The sequence below is a fragment of the Cricetulus griseus genome, chromosome 2, assembly GCF_003668045.3.
Source record: "Cricetulus griseus strain 17A/GY chromosome 2, alternate assembly CriGri-PICRH-1.0, whole genome shotgun sequence".
Lineage (NCBI taxonomy): Eukaryota > Metazoa > Chordata > Mammalia > Rodentia > Cricetidae > Cricetulus > Cricetulus griseus.
The window spans coordinates 275,618,518-275,635,057 of NC_048595.1; the positions used below are offsets into that span (position 1 = coordinate 275,618,518).

The 16,540-nt window shown below is 41.1% G+C and overlaps 1 protein-coding gene across 1 annotated transcript in view; it reads left to right on the plus strand.

Annotated features, from left to right (window-relative positions):
• Window positions 1-16,540, plus strand: part of Phactr2 (phosphatase and actin regulator 2) — a 246,680-nt gene that overhangs the window by 206,838 nt on the left and 23,302 nt on the right. Inside the window, exons 5-7 of the mRNA XM_035438764.1 lie at window positions 7,019-7,030; window positions 8,402-8,924; window positions 15,056-15,255. Of these exons, the coding sequence (XP_035294655.1) occupies window positions 7,019-7,030; window positions 8,402-8,924; window positions 15,056-15,255 (735 nt within the window). The remainder of the gene's footprint in view (window positions 1-7,018; window positions 7,031-8,401; window positions 8,925-15,055; window positions 15,256-16,540) is intronic.

The window sequence follows — 16,540 nt, forward strand, 5'->3', positions numbered from 1 at the left end:
TTGTCAACCTCCCTTGGGTTGAGTAGATATTTTGAGAACTCTTAGAAATTCCTTTAAGTGAACGTCTTCTCTTGATCCAAATCCTCCTGCAGACAAGACAGAAAGGAAGACTTTATTAAGTTAGCCTGTTAATGTGAAGACATCTTTGGAAGACTGGAACCCTGTGATCATTTGCATAGACAGTATAATGCCTTCACTGAGTAAGCTATTGGAAATGTACTAATTGGACGTCCTCAGATATTAAGCATTACATTTATAGGACCTTCCCTAATTTCTCCCAATGAAAACTTCTAGTTAAGATTATTAACACTGATTATAAAAGATTAGCTTGTACTTTCAATGACAATATTTCTGAAACAGAATAAGAAAGCAGACAGATTTTTAAAGAGATTCGCTTACAGGACATGAGTTTGGTTGGGAAGGGGACAGGTACCTGTTTTTTTTTATTTTCTTTCATTCCAACTCTCCTGTCTCAACAAACTGTTAAACTTCATATCCATCTGTGGTTTGTCCCTAGTCCCTGTGGGTGTCATTGCCACTCCATGACTGGCCAGACTTAAAAGAAAGAGCCTCCCTTATCAGCATGATAAAGTGTTGCTGACAGGTTTGTGTTAGTTAAACTGGCAGGCCTTGGTGTTCTATGGAAAAGATGGTAGATTTTGTAGGTCAACGAAGGACTGAGAGAGGGTTTGTTGTCTTATCTCTCAAATTAGTACGTTTAGTTCTCTCTAGGCAAGTAAGTTCCATGATAGCATCAGTTCACTAGGAGACGGGAGATGCCAGGAGTGCTGGTGTGCCATGATGTGGCTGCTGTAGCTCCCTCTTGTGTGGACAGAGCCCAGGGGGAGCTGTGCCACTAACAAAGAGAGGTATTAAGAATGAAAGCCATTTCCCGAAGCTAAAAAGATTGCCACTCATGAGTAATATCACAGAGAATTAGCTTAAATAGAAATTACGTATGAATAAAGGTATGAATTACTTCTTTAGTCCTATACTTTTTAATTCCAAAAGCCAGCCTGATTCACTTTTCCCTCTGTCTAAGAAAATATTCAAAAGCAGAGCATGTGTCAGGTGCTATCCACCACCCTGGCTCTGTGGGTGGGTCTGGTTCAGGCTATGTGGTTATTTCTGTGTTCTGAAGGATCCTGATTCTACCGTTGGCATAGTATAACCTTGGGACTCTTCTGGAAACACTAAACTTCTTCCTCAAGGTCTTCTAGGTTCCTGGTCTCCTATTATTTTTCCCTCAGTAGATGTCCTTAGATATATGAGACACAAAATGTGATCTTTATAATCTGTTCCAGTATAACAACATGAAATCTGAAAGTTGTTCTGCATTGTTTCCATGTCAAAATTATGAAAGGCCTTTAATGAAGGAACAGGGATCAACATTTGGTTGTTTCACAAACAGTGCGGAAAGACTAACATGAGTGAAACTCTATGAGAGGCCACAAAGAGAATAAAGAGTGGCCTCTGTCCAAAAACAGATCCCCTAAGAGAACAGGTGGTTCACAGGTAATAATCATGAGATGCAAGGCTCTGAGCAAGCCACAGTACCAAAGCCAAGGAACTCTCAGTGGAGACCAGAATTGTTTCTCTATACAACATCTTTCCAGACAAAGTCCTAGGGGAGACTGGAAGGAGACAGGCAGGTAAAAGAAAGGAATTGGAACAGAAATACATCCCAGACCAGGTGCAGGACACATGTAGTCCTGGATTGCTCTAACTGTTGACCTCAGCCCTTTATGTAGATGAGAGAGCCAAGCCTGGAAGTGGAGTGGACAGCTTAGTTTCCAGACCATTATTGTGAAGCCTTGTGTCCTCCCAAAGCCAGAATGAACAGACAGTTCTCTCATGACATCCACTTAAAATGACAATGTTCTCTTGCTCCACCATCAATTTGTACAAAGTCTGAATCAGATGTTCACAGTCAAAAATATAACCTAATTCCTTACCACCCACATACAAGGTGCTTTCCCCTGATTGTCGATGCTGTCAACCAGGCACACTCATTGAACAGACCTGACTTTTAAGGCATTGTATTTGATTAGATACAAATTTTCAGATAGAAGGCAATTTTAATCTAGTTAGAAGAACATAATCTTTGTATAGTCACATGAACATTCACACAACTTAGGGATCACCAGTGTGTCAGGCACTTAACAGAGCACTGTCACGGTGGAGTTGGGAGGCTAAAGAGGAACGCTCCATGGTTCCCAGAGAACTACTAGGGTTTGTGTGTATTGTATCCACCCTGATAGGAATGGGTACTTTCAACTGTCAGAGAATCAACCCACCCTTTCCCACCCAAGCCCAAAGTTGGACTGTTTGGAGTGTTTGCTTATTTATTCATTTATTTGTGCTCCAGATTGAACTTGGGGTCTCACAGAGGCTAACTACATGCTCTGCAACTTAAACATTAAGCAGACAAACCCAAAAATGACCTACTAGGTTTATAATATTTTTAGAAAGTCAAGACCCCAAGTGTACCAATCAGCACTCTCCAGTAGAGATCACGGGGATTGATCTCCATGCAAGGCTGTGTGACAGAAACTAAAGCCACGGAGATGTGTTTAAAGAGTAGACGTCTGGGGGTGTGGCTCAATAGGTAAGGTACCTGCTACACAAAGAAGATCTGAATTAGGATCCCCAGCACCCACATAAAACCAGGTATGGTATTTCATATCTGTGACTGTAGCATGGAGTGGGGGCTGTGCAAGGACACGAGGATCCCTGGACCTTGACAGTCAGCTGGCCTACCCAATATGTGAGCTCTGGGTTAAATGAGAGTCCATATCTTAAAAGAGTAAGGTGTAGAGCAATTGAGCAGACACCTGACATTGGCCGCTGACCTCTATACACATGTACACATATGTGCATTCACATATGTACACTATATATCTATACACACAAACACACAGTAGGAACAAAAAGAATACATTTCTCCCTATGTCAAATATCATTCAATAAGTTTGTGTGTTTAGCTCTGTGTCTCCTTGCATCTTTCTCAGTTCTAATGGAGTTCTGTGGCCACCGGGACCCCTGATTCACACCAGGTGGGTTGGAGGAAGTCCTGCATGTTGAAGAATAAGACTCTAAATTGAGAGGAGATATACGACCAGAAAGGCAGAGTTATAGAGTTGTGAAGTTATCTGAGATGTGAAGTGGCTGGTGCTGTAAGACTGAATACATGCAGAGGTAGAAGGGACCAATTTGGACAGCCACACTTGGTGAAGGTCATGGCTAGGGCAAGGAGGTGGGGGGGTGACTTTAAAACAAAGTTTTTATTGATTAGCTTCTGTAACTGAAATCACTATTTCAGCTAGACACATGGTTTGATTGACAGAGGATGGGGCTTAAAGGGGGGGGGAGTACTCAATTCATGGTTGCTAGGATAAGAAACAAAACAGAAGAAATGGTAACGGAATATGACATGCCATGACCTTCTTGGTCACTCGAGCATGGAAAGATCTATTCAGTAAGGGCTGGCTAGTATTGACACTGTCTTTAGTTTTTATTGTGCTTCATTTTAAAAGAGATACCACTTAGCTGTTTGGGCTGGAGCTGTATTTTAATTTATTTCAGTCACGATTGCAAATAATACAGACATGGGGACATAATCAACTCTCAGCATCCCCAGAGCAATACTGTTTCTTCTCCAGCTCTCAAGGGGCCTTCTCTTCTTGTGTACAATTTCTTTCTGAGAAATGTGTGCTTTGTCTTCTTAAAACTATTATGGAAGCATGCATTGTAAGACAATGTGAACTTTTTAGCCTGCATTTTGTTTACCTACCTATAGCTGTGGCTCTGGTGGAAAGGGTGGAAGGAGTCACTGTAGAATTTGAAGCTGCCTTGCTCTGCTGGGAGAACGAGAAAGCACTCTAATAGAAAGTAACTGCCAAGTGCATTGTGGCAAACGCCCCTGGAGTCTCCCAGAGTATAGACTGTACATGATTGTTTTGGCCACACTACGACTTCTGATTAACTGGGGGTGAGTTTCAAAGACAACCGGAAGTGCAGTCATTACTGCGGCTGTCGGTCTCACTCCTGGCAGTGTGTGGACTACATTTATCTGCCACTCTTGAGGGTCCTTCACTTTGCTAAATTGGTAACTGTGTTGCATTTAGCACTCACTGCTGATGTCATCATCCAGCAACCACAGTGGGAAGGCAGGAATAAGGGTGACGGCTAGTGCATGTTGACACTGATCCTCGGTGTGACTTCATCATAGTAACTTGTGTCACCCTTTTATCAAAGGAGTGATTGATGGACTCAGAGAACCCTCCCCACTCTGTCTTTTAAGTTTTGTTTTGCCTTGAAACCTGGCTTCCTCTGGTACAAACACTGTCTGGTTTCCAAATGTCATAAAGCCATCTGTATGTGTCACTGTCGCCATGTCTTGCTCCTTGCTTTTCTATGGTGTGTGTCTGTTTCAGTCTGCTCTGTTCACTTTCTCATTCATAGAGAACACTGAAATCCACTCTGAAACACCGGCTGCTCCTGCTCTACCTCCTACAGCTCCTCCTAAGCCTAAACCCAAACCTAAACCCAAAAAATCTCCTGTGCCTCCCAAAGGGGCCACTGCTGGGGCCAGCCACAAAGGGGATGAAGTGCCTCCTAATAGAAAAAATGCCAAGGCTCCCAGTAAGCAGGCCCCCACCCTTCCACCCAAGCCAACAAGCCGAAACACAACCCGGGAGGCTGGTGAGTATGCCCTAGTACATAACGGAGTAAAGTTCAGGATGTCTGGCCCTGGGATGGGGTCTGTAGCTTCTTCCAGGAGTGTGGTCTTTTGTTGTCTCAGGGTCCAATACCTGCGAATCACAAGAATGCCTCAGATACTCCTTGGTAGCGATAGCTATCTACCAAGAAAAGTTAGCTTTGTTGTCTTTGGAGTAACTGTGAACTGCTGATCTTGGTTTCCACAATCAGTACACAAGACTCACTCCTTTAGTGTGCCTGGGAGTGAGGCTGACCTGATGAAACAGTATCTAGGCCTTCTGCCCATGAGGGTTTATGAGTGGCTTGTTGGTTTTCCTCTTTTAAAATGCCCTAGACTTGTGTGTTAAGATATGATATGGGTCTTTGACATATTTGCCAGATCATAATGTTTTCAATTTTTCAACGTGTGTAGCCAGCTGTCCTCTGACAGATGACAAGAGGCTCATACACATGGTCAGCAACATCCCATTTTCTATTCCTCTTAACCATTGTTTTGTGGATTGAGAGTTGCTTGCTCAGTGCTGCCCCATTTATCCACCCCAGCAGACCATCAGATCCTAATGTATTGCAATTACACATTTCCATTACAAATCATGAATGGGCATTTGCAGATTCATATATTTCTCAACCTTACATGCTTAATGCAAAGTGCGCATTCCATTTTTCTCATGGAATAAAAATGCAGGCTATGTCATCTAACTTTTAAAGGGACAAAAATCAAAATTCCCATCATCAATGACTTTTCCCCATTAATGTGTGCCTAAAAATTCTTTTGTACTGTACCAAACCTTAGTTCCCTTAAAATTGGCAGCAGATCTCCAGAAATTAACTACAAGGATTTGCCTTGGTGTTGATCTTTTTCCTCTTGTAATTTATACTCGTCATCCTGAGTTTCAAAGAATGGTTTAATTGGCAATGTAAAAATGCAAGTAGACCTCTCCCTGGGCTTTGATCTTTGGTGCACAGGCCTCTTCTAATCACTCTCAAGTGAAATATCTCAGAATGATAAGCCAGCAATGCCTAAGGACCATTTTCTTGGGAACTCAGCATCTTTTCATATTGGTGTCTGTATGTCCCCCATGACCCTGCAAAGCCTAGCAGTGGTGTGTGAAGTTAGAAAGGTACCAAGCTCCTAAGTAAGGAAAATTCCCAAGCTATCACTTTGCCCTTGGGAATTGAGATCCTGTCTTGCATATACTTCCTCCCTTGCTCCTTCTCGAGGTGGTGTGAGCTCAGACCCTGGGAAGAAATCTGGTGATGAACATAAAGGCTGGACACAGCATTCAGGACAGATCTTGAGTTAGTTACAAATGCTTTCTTGAAGATTTAGTATATACTTATGATGTTCCTATGATGTTCTCTATGAACTAGAGGAACTGTCATCTTATCCGTTGTATTAATGCAACAGACGCAGGCCCTTTCTGTAAGTGAATGTGACCACTTCTGGGGCTGTCCCTGAGAAGCAGGGGCTGTCTTGGGACTCTTGATTGTTTCCATTACATTTCTTGCATTCTGTGAACAGGTATCACCTACATTTTTTTCTCTGCATGTAGAGGCCCCATTGATCCACCTGTCAGTCTAGAATGTCATTGATTTTGCCAGGATTTTCTCTTTCTCATTGTTGCTATTAATAAACATTTTAAACTCAAGGTGGAATTTCTTTTTTAATTATTCTCATTAAAGTCCCCTCTTGTTAGAAGAGACTTTAAAAGCAAAGATTACACATTGTCCCTTATCTATTTATTATCAACAAAAGGCTGGGATGTTAGGTTTCAAACCTAAAAAAAAATATGGCTTGAATTTTCACTTCAGGTATTGGAAAAAGTATTTTTCTTTAAAATGGGATGATATTAAAGATTTTCTGTTAAAAAAGGAGAATTTTCAAAAATGTTACAATTGACATTAGAATGGATATGAAGAAAGGATCTGTTTAACTTAACTAAGAAAATAATTGAACATGTTTAAGCACAAAACCCTTCATATCTTTGTTATTTAAAAGATCAATTTAGAGTGGGGTTAGATTTTTTTTAGTATGGTTATGAGTTTCACTTGTAATTAGAGAAAGATTATCAGGTGCATTAAGTCTACAGACAAGCCAAGATTTGGCAAAGGGGAAATCAAGTTATTGTGTGTATCTCAAATAGTAGGTGCCCTAACCAGAGATACCTTGTAAGCCTGAATCTTGTCACCAAATAAGACTGGCTTCTTTACATGTCAAAAATAATGTAGTTATATGTCTCATTGTCTGTTCCTCTGTTTGTTCTTCATTTCAATTCTCACACTGATGTCAATAAAGTTGCCTCCAGAGGTAAGTCACTATGATGCCTGTGTGCGGTATGGGATGACCCTGGAGTATTACCAAGACATTTTTGATAGTTGTGTGAAAAAAACTTAGCCCCCTCCCTTAGGAAAGTAAGACTATGTAGCATTGTAATAGTAAAGAGAATAGGAGAAAATATAGATCAGAAAGACAGTGAACCAAATGAATATTGACATGGCATTTTAAATGGATTTCCTAGGGTGACGTAAAGAAAAATTAAAATATATGCACGTAATTATAAGAAAGAAAAGAAAGGCTACCTAACTGTTTCCTGGAAATTGCTTAGTTGATGACAGCTCTGTCTAGAAATAAGCAAAGGTATGGCTCTGGCAGTCCTTTGAAGGCCTGCCTAGAACATTAAAAAGTAAAAATAACTAGGTGGTCAGGGTGGTTGGGATTGGAAATTCTGGAAAAAGTTAAAGTGCTGTGCACTGAAGTCCCCGCTTCAGGAGGTAGAAACAAGTGAATCATCTGAGCCCAGGAGCTCCAAACCAAACTGAGTGCCTCAGAAGACCCTCTCAAGGGCATGAGCATGGGGAACCACACAGACATAGACACACACACACACACACACACACACACACACACACACACACACACACACACACACACACGTGTGTGTGCACAAGCAAGGAGTGAGGTTCTTCTTCAGATTATTCAGATTCTACCCATGTAAATATTTTTAAACCACAGCAAACATTTTTTCTTTGCATTCTGATGTTTTGGGGGATCTCCGCTGTGACTGTCCCCTCTGTTCCCCCCCACACACACACACTACATACAGCAAGTGGAAGTATAGGCCAACAGGACAGCCTTCCTTCTCTGGAGTTTTGGGAAGAGTTGCCTTGGAGTTTACCACTTGGAAAGTAGTGGGATCAATTAATTTGCTTGTGACCCAGAAAAGGAACTGACAATATATACCCTGATTCTTCTGAATATGGGCCACCTCTCCATCCTCAGAAAGAAACAAGGAAGAGCCCAGCCCATTTGTGTCTTGCAGCCAGATTGCCAGTAGTGTCCCTTCATAGGACCAGGTTTCTTCTTCAGAGTCTGTAAGAGTTACTCAGAGTGAAGAGCAGCTGTCCCATTTAGCTGTTTCTGGTGACGATGGAGGAGAGAAAAGAAGGGGCTTCTTGCCCTTTGCTTTTACTTGAATGTCACTTGTTCCCTCTCACAGGAAAAGGCTAGGAAGGAACAGAAAACAAGTCCATTATCATAATTGACCAATTATTTAACATTTCTTGACTTGATGTGTTTTAAAGGGAGCATTTCAAATGTCATTGGCAATTGCATCTTGGTCACTTGAAGTGTATTGTATTCTTTGATTTTTTTTTTAATGCAAAAATTTCTCTATTTTAGCTGGCTCTTCTCATCCGAAGAAAACAGCTGGTTCCAAAGCATCTGCCTCAGCATCTGCTTCCTCCACCTCCTCTCGTCCCAAAGTGTCCAAGGAGTCAGTTGCTAGCAAAACAGGCATAGTGGGGACCACCAGGGGCAAGAAAAAAATTGGCAAGCAGCCAACAGCATCCCTACTGTCCTCAGACACCACCACGGCTGACACGTCTAGTCTTAAAGAAGAGCCGTCAGACACTGGGATAGAGAGTCTCAAACAAGAAGAGACTGATGCTGGAGCTGAGGAGCAGGCCACAGGCAAATCCAAGGCTACCGTCCCTTCATCTCCTGTGGCACCACTGCCCTCACCACCTGCCCTTCCTCTGCCTCTTGAGGATCAGGGCATTGTTGCCTTGGACAATCCTACGGTCCTGGCCAGTGATGGGCCTACCCTGCCTGTCTCTGCCTTAGACCCAAGTCAGCTCCTTCGGACAGAAGAACAGGCAAACAGAAGTGCCGACTTAAGTGACAGCAGAGAACATGCACAAGGGTGAGTGAGGACACAGACTCTATATGCTGTCTAAGTATCACAAGCTACTACAGTTTTCTCGCGGAATAAAAGAATGTAGTCTGCTCCTGTCTGTATTAAACATGCTGGATGTTAGATAAACACACCCATAGTCTCACCAGTGAGTTTCCTAAGGTCTGATTGTGGGGTCCCTTAGGCTGTGTGGAAAATCACAGTGATGATGCTAACAAATATACTTTGACGCCGAACATGTTTAGAACCTCTATCAGCATGGTTCATCATTCTTTTCTTCTACCTAGACATCTTCCTTCTTTTTACCTCTGGTACTTGTTTTAAACCCTCAACATTTGGTCCCAGATAAGTCATCCATTCTTGCTCAGCTTCATCTCAGCTTTCTTCTCCAGGAAAATTAAGACCAGCAGTAAAGAACTCTTTCAAATTCTGGATCTACTCATACCGAGAACAGAATGACTCCTGTCTCCCTAATTCTCCACTGAATCCTAATTTTTTCTGTGAAGTCTTCTGATACTTGTTGACAGAACTTCTAGTGACTACTTTATTTGGAAAAGTTTTCCTACATATAGGGTAGAACTAAACAGCATGCCTTAATTACTTCTGTGTTCCTAGCAACCAGTATAGAGTCTAATACACTGTAGCCGTCAGTACATACTCACTGAATTGTCACATGACAGTGAGAAAGTGAGCCAATGTCAGTCAACATCAGTGACATGCTAAAGGTGAGAGGCCTCTGGATGGATTCCATAGATTCTAAAGAAGGCACAGTTGTGGTCATGTCCTTTTAGTTTTCTTCAAGAAAATAACAAAATAAAATGGACCAAAGAACTTGGTCTTGCCCTTTGTAGGCTAGTGGCCCATTATTGTCCAGTTTCCCAATCTAGAAACCTGGATCTTATTAGGATCTTTACCTTCCTTTACTGATACCACTCAAAAAGTCCTATAAATATGTTAAAGTTGATTTAGACAGGTTAGACCTCCTGCCCCTTAGGTATTAGGGAAGAATAGCAGAGATATAATAGATGCAGTTGTCAATTATGCAATTATCAATTCTGTCTAGGGAAGACTGAAATCTAAAGTCTAGCCTATTTCCTGTTTCTATTTTTTCAGTCTTTGAGTCATTTAATGGAACCCATTTCAAAAATTTGTCATGTTAAGCTCTGAAAAATGCTCAAATATATCAATTCGGTTGGCTTTGATCAAGACACTTTGTTTAACTGTTGATAATATTACCCTTCATTTTTTGATTACTTGATCAGTGTGGGGATCAAGCACTGTCTGTTATCATTTAATTCATATAAATTTTCTCCAGAATGTCTCTACTTTATAAATCTATTTTTATTATTATTTAAAACCCTGCAACTGAGAGTTCAAATAGTTTGCTTGGTGTCATTGCCAGATTAGCAGTGGCCAAGTGAGAAGCCAATGTTAGCACTCCACACCAAACTCCATGCCTGGAACAGTTTCCTTTTTTTCCAAAATAATTGCATCAAATTCTGCTCTTTTTTTCCCAACAGTTTATTGGTTCCTTATTTTTAGCATTTGGAGACGTATCATTTGAAGGAAAAGCAAGTGATGATAAATATCAAGTTACAAATTATTTGCCTGACATTTTAGTAAAAGCTATAAAAGGCAGAAGACATTAAGATAAATGATACACTGTTTGTTTTTTTGGTTGGTTTTGGTTTGGTTTTCCAATACATGGTTTCTTTGTGTTACCCTAGGTGTCCTGTAACTAGCTCTGTAGACCAGGCTAAACTCAAACTCACAGAGATCTGCCTGCCTCTGCCTTCCAAGTGCTGGGATTAAAGACGTGCTCCACCACCATCCTACTCTGCTAGACTATCATTATTGATCTGTTTGGTGATGCTGCCACAGACTACCCAAGAGATTGTAATTTGTAAGGAATGTGCATGTATTGACTCAAAATTCCAGAGACTGAGAAGTCTATATCAAGCACCAGCATTTAATGAGGAAGTTCTTGCTGCAGAGGGTGGCAGGGCCAATACAGAAAGACAGCTAACCATGTCCCAAGAGCCCTTTCTGTAATGGAGTTCATCTATTCATTATGGCTTTGCCCTCAGGAGGCCTTGCCGTTCAGTGCTAATGCATTGAAGACAAAGTTCGCGAGACTTGAATTCCAAGGGACACATCCAAACCCTCACAGCAGTGTCCTTACTGCTTCTAACACACAGCACACCTTCCTGTAATTGTAGTATTGCTCAGCACTGCCATTATTTCAAACCTTCAAATTGAACTTTTTCTTTTTTTTTTTTTCAGGGTGTAATTGGGGTTGGTTTGTTCTGTGCTGAGCACATGCAGCAAACACCAAAGCATATACATGAGCAAAGCAAGCTAGTCCCAAAGAGTTGATTTGAATCAAAATATTCGTCGGTGTGCGCAGGAAGCATGTGTTGGAGGCAAGATCTCAATTTTAGAAAGTGGATGCAGTCTATAGATCTGTTGTTCGCTATGCTAAAGAGAAAGGCAACTTTGTGTAGCTGTTAGTGTTCAGAGAGCTCATATCCATAGGCAACTGACTCTTCCCAGTTCATTTCCATGATCATTTAGAGACTATATTAATTATGCTAAGCGCCACATTATACTAGGAATTTAATGTCTTAGCTATCCCAGATACTTGGAGAATTTTTAAATAAAGGAGTAAACATGAGTTTTCCATTTCCAGAGATGCTGGGAGTAAAGGGAGTGAGCTTCGGTCTCATTCGACATTAAAGGTGTGTTTTATATTTTTCCCATCAGCTAGGGTAACTCTCAGAGTTTCCTAGAAGAACTTGTTTTCTTCTTAGTATATTCTTAAAATTTAAAAAGTGACATTATAATGCATTCTTCAGGGGTAGTTTGTGTTTGCCCTTGACCTAATGAGCCTGGAAAATGCAGTGTCTCAGATTTTCTCCCAAATTCTCCCTTTTTCAAGTGGAATTTGAATTAGAGTTTTTGGCTCTCACTCACTTGCTTTCCTTAGAACTTTCCCTTGGTTATATTTAGTCACCCAATGTGTGAAAACTCTGTCATAGTATGAAAAGCCTTCTGTTTGGGATACAAATATCAAAACTTGAAATAGGGCTAGTGGTTGTATATAAAAATACCCACCTCTCCTCCTATCTTGCAGACTGCTGTTCAGTAAGTTTTTATTCATTTACAGCTCTATCCATAACACAGACATCTCTGTAATGTGGGGCAGAAAAAAAAACTCAACCCATTTCAGGTCATATTTAAAAATGACTTGTTGAGTCCCCTCAATAAGAATTTATGTAATGTTCAATGTTGTCCAGTGTTCTCAGGAACCCTCAGGGTTGAGGTGTGAGCTGACCAATGCAGACATGGAGCATAGTTAATATTAACTAATTATAGTAATCATATAATATAAAATTTAGTAAGTAAACAAATGGTCTCAGTCTGGATCCCACACTGCACTGGCCACGTTGGGTGGGTACTTACAGCCTTGTCTTCTCTAACCACCTTATAGTTTTAAATAGTTGTGAGTTGTAAATAAATGTTACTGAACTCTTCAAACTGCAAAATACTATACCAATGGCAAGATTAAAATAATTAACATGATAGGTTAGTGACTAATGACATGAGTAACAGGACTGAGCCCTGAAGTACCTTATTCTGCTCTATGCAGAGGCTATTATTAATTGAAAACCCTTTAAACATACTGTAGTCATCCATAGTGATGGCCTCCTCAAAATAGAATAGCTTTCTGCAACAATCAACTAATAGTCTAGACTATGGAAAAGTTTGTCTGTAAAAATAAATCTTCCCATGTTTAAATGACACTCCATTCTGCCTTGTCTCGGAAAAGTGAACGTAGAATTGCCATATAAGTCAGCAATTCTCCTTCTGTGCTTGTAGTTCAAAGAATTGAAAGTGGGGAAGTGGATTTGTACACCACTGTACGTAGAATGAATACACAGTAATTAATTAAAAGGCAGAAACAGCCCAACTGGGTATTGGCGGATGAATGGGTAAACAAAATGTGGCATATGCACACAATGTTGGATCATCCAGCTCTCAGCAGGAAGGGAATTCTGATGCTGCTATGACATGGATATCCTTGACATTGCATTAAGTAGAATAAGCAAACCCCGAGGTTTGTATAATCATCCTTATATGAGGTCTGTAAAATAGCATCATAGACACAGGGAGGAGAGTGGAATGGTGGTTCTGAGGGGTAGGAGGTGTGGGGAATTATTCGTTCATGGGGCAGAACTTCGCTTTAGAGAGATGGAGAAGTTTTGGAGATATATGGTGATAATTACACAGCAAGGTGAATGTACCTAATGCCACAGAATGGTACCCTTAAAAACTGTTAAGATGGGAAATTTGGGGTTGTAAAAAATGCAATTTTACAGGGCTAGAGAGACATCTCAGTGGTAAAAAGACCTTAACTCAACCCCAGCACCCATGAAAAAGCAAGGCATGGAGGTTCACATATGTGATACCAGTGTTGGGGATAGGAAGGCAGCAGCGACAGGCAGATCCCAGGAGTTGGCTAGCCAGTCTAGCTAAGTTCCATGGTCAATGAGAGACTCTATCTCAAAATACATAACAGTGACAGAGGGATGCATTCAAAATTAATGAACATGAACACATACACACACACTCAGAGAAGATTTCATATACCCCTTTGAGAACAATTTAGGCTGTGGGGTTCTTTCTAAGTAAAAATAAAACCATGGAGCTTTCTAAGTTTAAAAAAAGTGCTTAGAACCACAAATTGGTTTTAAATGCCTTTTGCTCTAATGAAGTTTGCCTGTGTGCATCAGTCAAAACACTTTCAGGTGTTGTTGTTGTTGTTTGTCTTGGGGGAGGGTTGGGGGTTGGTTTTAATTTTTTTTTTGTCTGTGAAAACACCAATTGTGAATTCATCTATTTATATCAGAAAGTATTTGGGAGGTCTTCTGTATCTTACAATAATGATTACACTGTTTTTAAAATTAAATGTTTTTGTCGTCTCAGGCATCTTCTACATTAGTCTTTGAAACTAGGCGAGCATTGTAGAGTCCCATCTGAATGACAAAGCATCACTCCCCCTTTCTTCTAAAGCTTCCATCTAACACTTTGCATCTTGGGCATCAGTCTAGTCCTGTAAGAGGCAGTCTTATACATGAAGAAACGAAAACATAGAAAGGATCGAGGATTTTTGCCTGTTGGCACACTGGCTGGGAAGAAAATGGGGTGTGTTCTAGTATTAATAAGAGATGTGCTTTCCTGTGTGGTACCCTTCTGATGCTGGGATGCAGAGCACTCTGAATCCTGTTTGTCAAAGGCACAGGATAAGTCAGGGATGCTAAGCTCTGCAGTAGATCACTGTGAGAGCAGAGGAGAGGGGCAAGGAAGTCAACTGAATGATCCGGAAACATCTGTGGGAGAGCTGAGGCTTTATGTTTAGACTTGAAGAGCAAACAAGAAGTGCAGACAGAGTCGAGTACTGTGGAGCTTCTGACTCATTACTGGTGTGTGTGTGTGTGTGTGTGTGTGTGTGTGTGTGTGTGTGTGTAGGAGGATGTGTGTGCACATGTGTCCATGCACATGTGGAGAGCAAAAGTCAGCCTCAGGTGTCTTGCCTCAGTTGTCGTTCATCTTATTATTTATAAAGTCAGCATTTCTTGCAGCCTAGTAGGCTCTGATGGTTGGCCAATGAGTCCCAGGAATCTGCTGGTAGGTCCCTGCTTCCCCAGCACTGAGGTTATAAGCAAGCACTACCATAGCTATATCTTTTTGTCATGTGAGTTCTGGGGCCTGAAAGCACAGGTATTCAGGCTTGCACAGCAAATGCTTTACTAAGTGAGCGATCCCTCCATCAGCCCTAACCCACTAGTCTTTCCTCTACTGCCACATTATTTGTGGACAAATAGGCTTGCAAAGTTAAGTTTCATTATATTCATTTACTGAATGTGGTAGATATCACACATGAGAGATAGAAAACCTCAACAGTTAAGTAATGCATCAGAGAACTTCTGTGTTGGTGATGTTGGTTGGCTGTCCCATGTTGCATTTCTCCCTTCCCTGTCATGAAGGATGTTCATAACACTAGCATGCTTTTTTGGTATTGGTATCCATAAGGGCTGCTCTGCAGTTCACATTATCCTGCACTTTTTGACCCTTAATAGTTTGGCAACCAAAGATGAACTGGGAAAGGCTGGACCTCAGTTACTGACCCCCGGGGAGATGGGAGAGTCTTCAGAATCCTTCAGTGCCCCAGATGATGAGGCCCCAAGAGACTACCAAGCCAATGACTCTGACTCGGATGGACCCATCTTGTACACCGATGATGATGAGGAAGAGGATGATGATGATGGCAGTGGAGAAAGTAAGAATATTTCCAAGTAGAGGAGTAAGTGGTATACAGAGAGCCACCTACTGTGCAACGAAAAATCCTTGTTAGCCACCACTGCCCAACATTTTCCTTCCCTCACCTTCTTCTCTCAAATTAGAAATAGATCTATCCTAGCTAAAACTGGTTGCAAACCTCTAGTCCCAGCAACATGGGAGGTTAAAGCAAGACAACAGCAAGTTCAAAGCAAGCCTTGGGAACAGAATGAGTACTATATCTGAGCAACTTCATGAGACCACGTATCAAACTAAAAGGGAAAACCAGTCTTGGAGAATAGCATAATTCCATGGGTTCAATTCCCAGTACTGGGCAAAAAGATTGTGCCTGTTCCAAAGTTTAGCTCATGATGACAGATTTCTCCAGAACAGGTTACAACATAGATATGTGACACCTTTGACAATGAGTTAGACTGAATATTTGTCTTGATACAGACAATCTAAGCTTTCTAAGAACAGAGATTTTTCCCATAAAGTCAAAAGTGGCCATCCCTCCAGGGACCTGTTCTTAAAGAAAGAGTGTTGGTGAGTGTGGGGGCTCTTTGGCTTGCTAAGAGCATTAGAAATCTTCATTCATTTTATATGGTTTAAAGAGAGAGGAGAGGGGAATGAGTCAAGATTGACAAACACTTAGTTGGAGTTAAAAATGCTCACTTGTCCACCATCGCAAAGATAGGATGCCGTCTAGAAAGGAAAGACCCTAAAGAGGAATGAAGGCCATGACTGTGTCTAATTAGATGACCTGAATGTGCTGTTACAATGTTGTGTTGTTTAAACTTAGGAAGAGCATGACTTGACAGGAATTCACTGTGGGATTGAATTAATATATGATTAAAAGTTATTAGTATATTAATCATTCAGTAGAAATTTGTTAGATTTCCTCTCCTTAGCATCCATCTGATAGTGACTGCCTGCTGGGAGTTTAAGGACTCCTGGGTGACTCAGGGTTAAAGCATTTTGTATATAGGGTATGCTTCATGCCAGCATGATGCCTGGCTGGAGGAAAGGGGATGACAAGGATTAACTGTACAGAATAAGGAGAGAGGATAAGCTTTTGACTTGAAAAGAAAAGCAAAAGCGTTGTGCAATCACTGATTTCCATGATCCACTTAATCGGCATAATAAACCTCAACTATCTCCATCCAGATGATGAGGTGATGCTTCCAAGCTTGTTCATGGTATCTCGGGCTTTTTTTAAAAAACATTAAAAAAAATCCTTCAGTTTTTTTTCAAGATGAGTTATCTCCAACTCAAATCCCCACCAC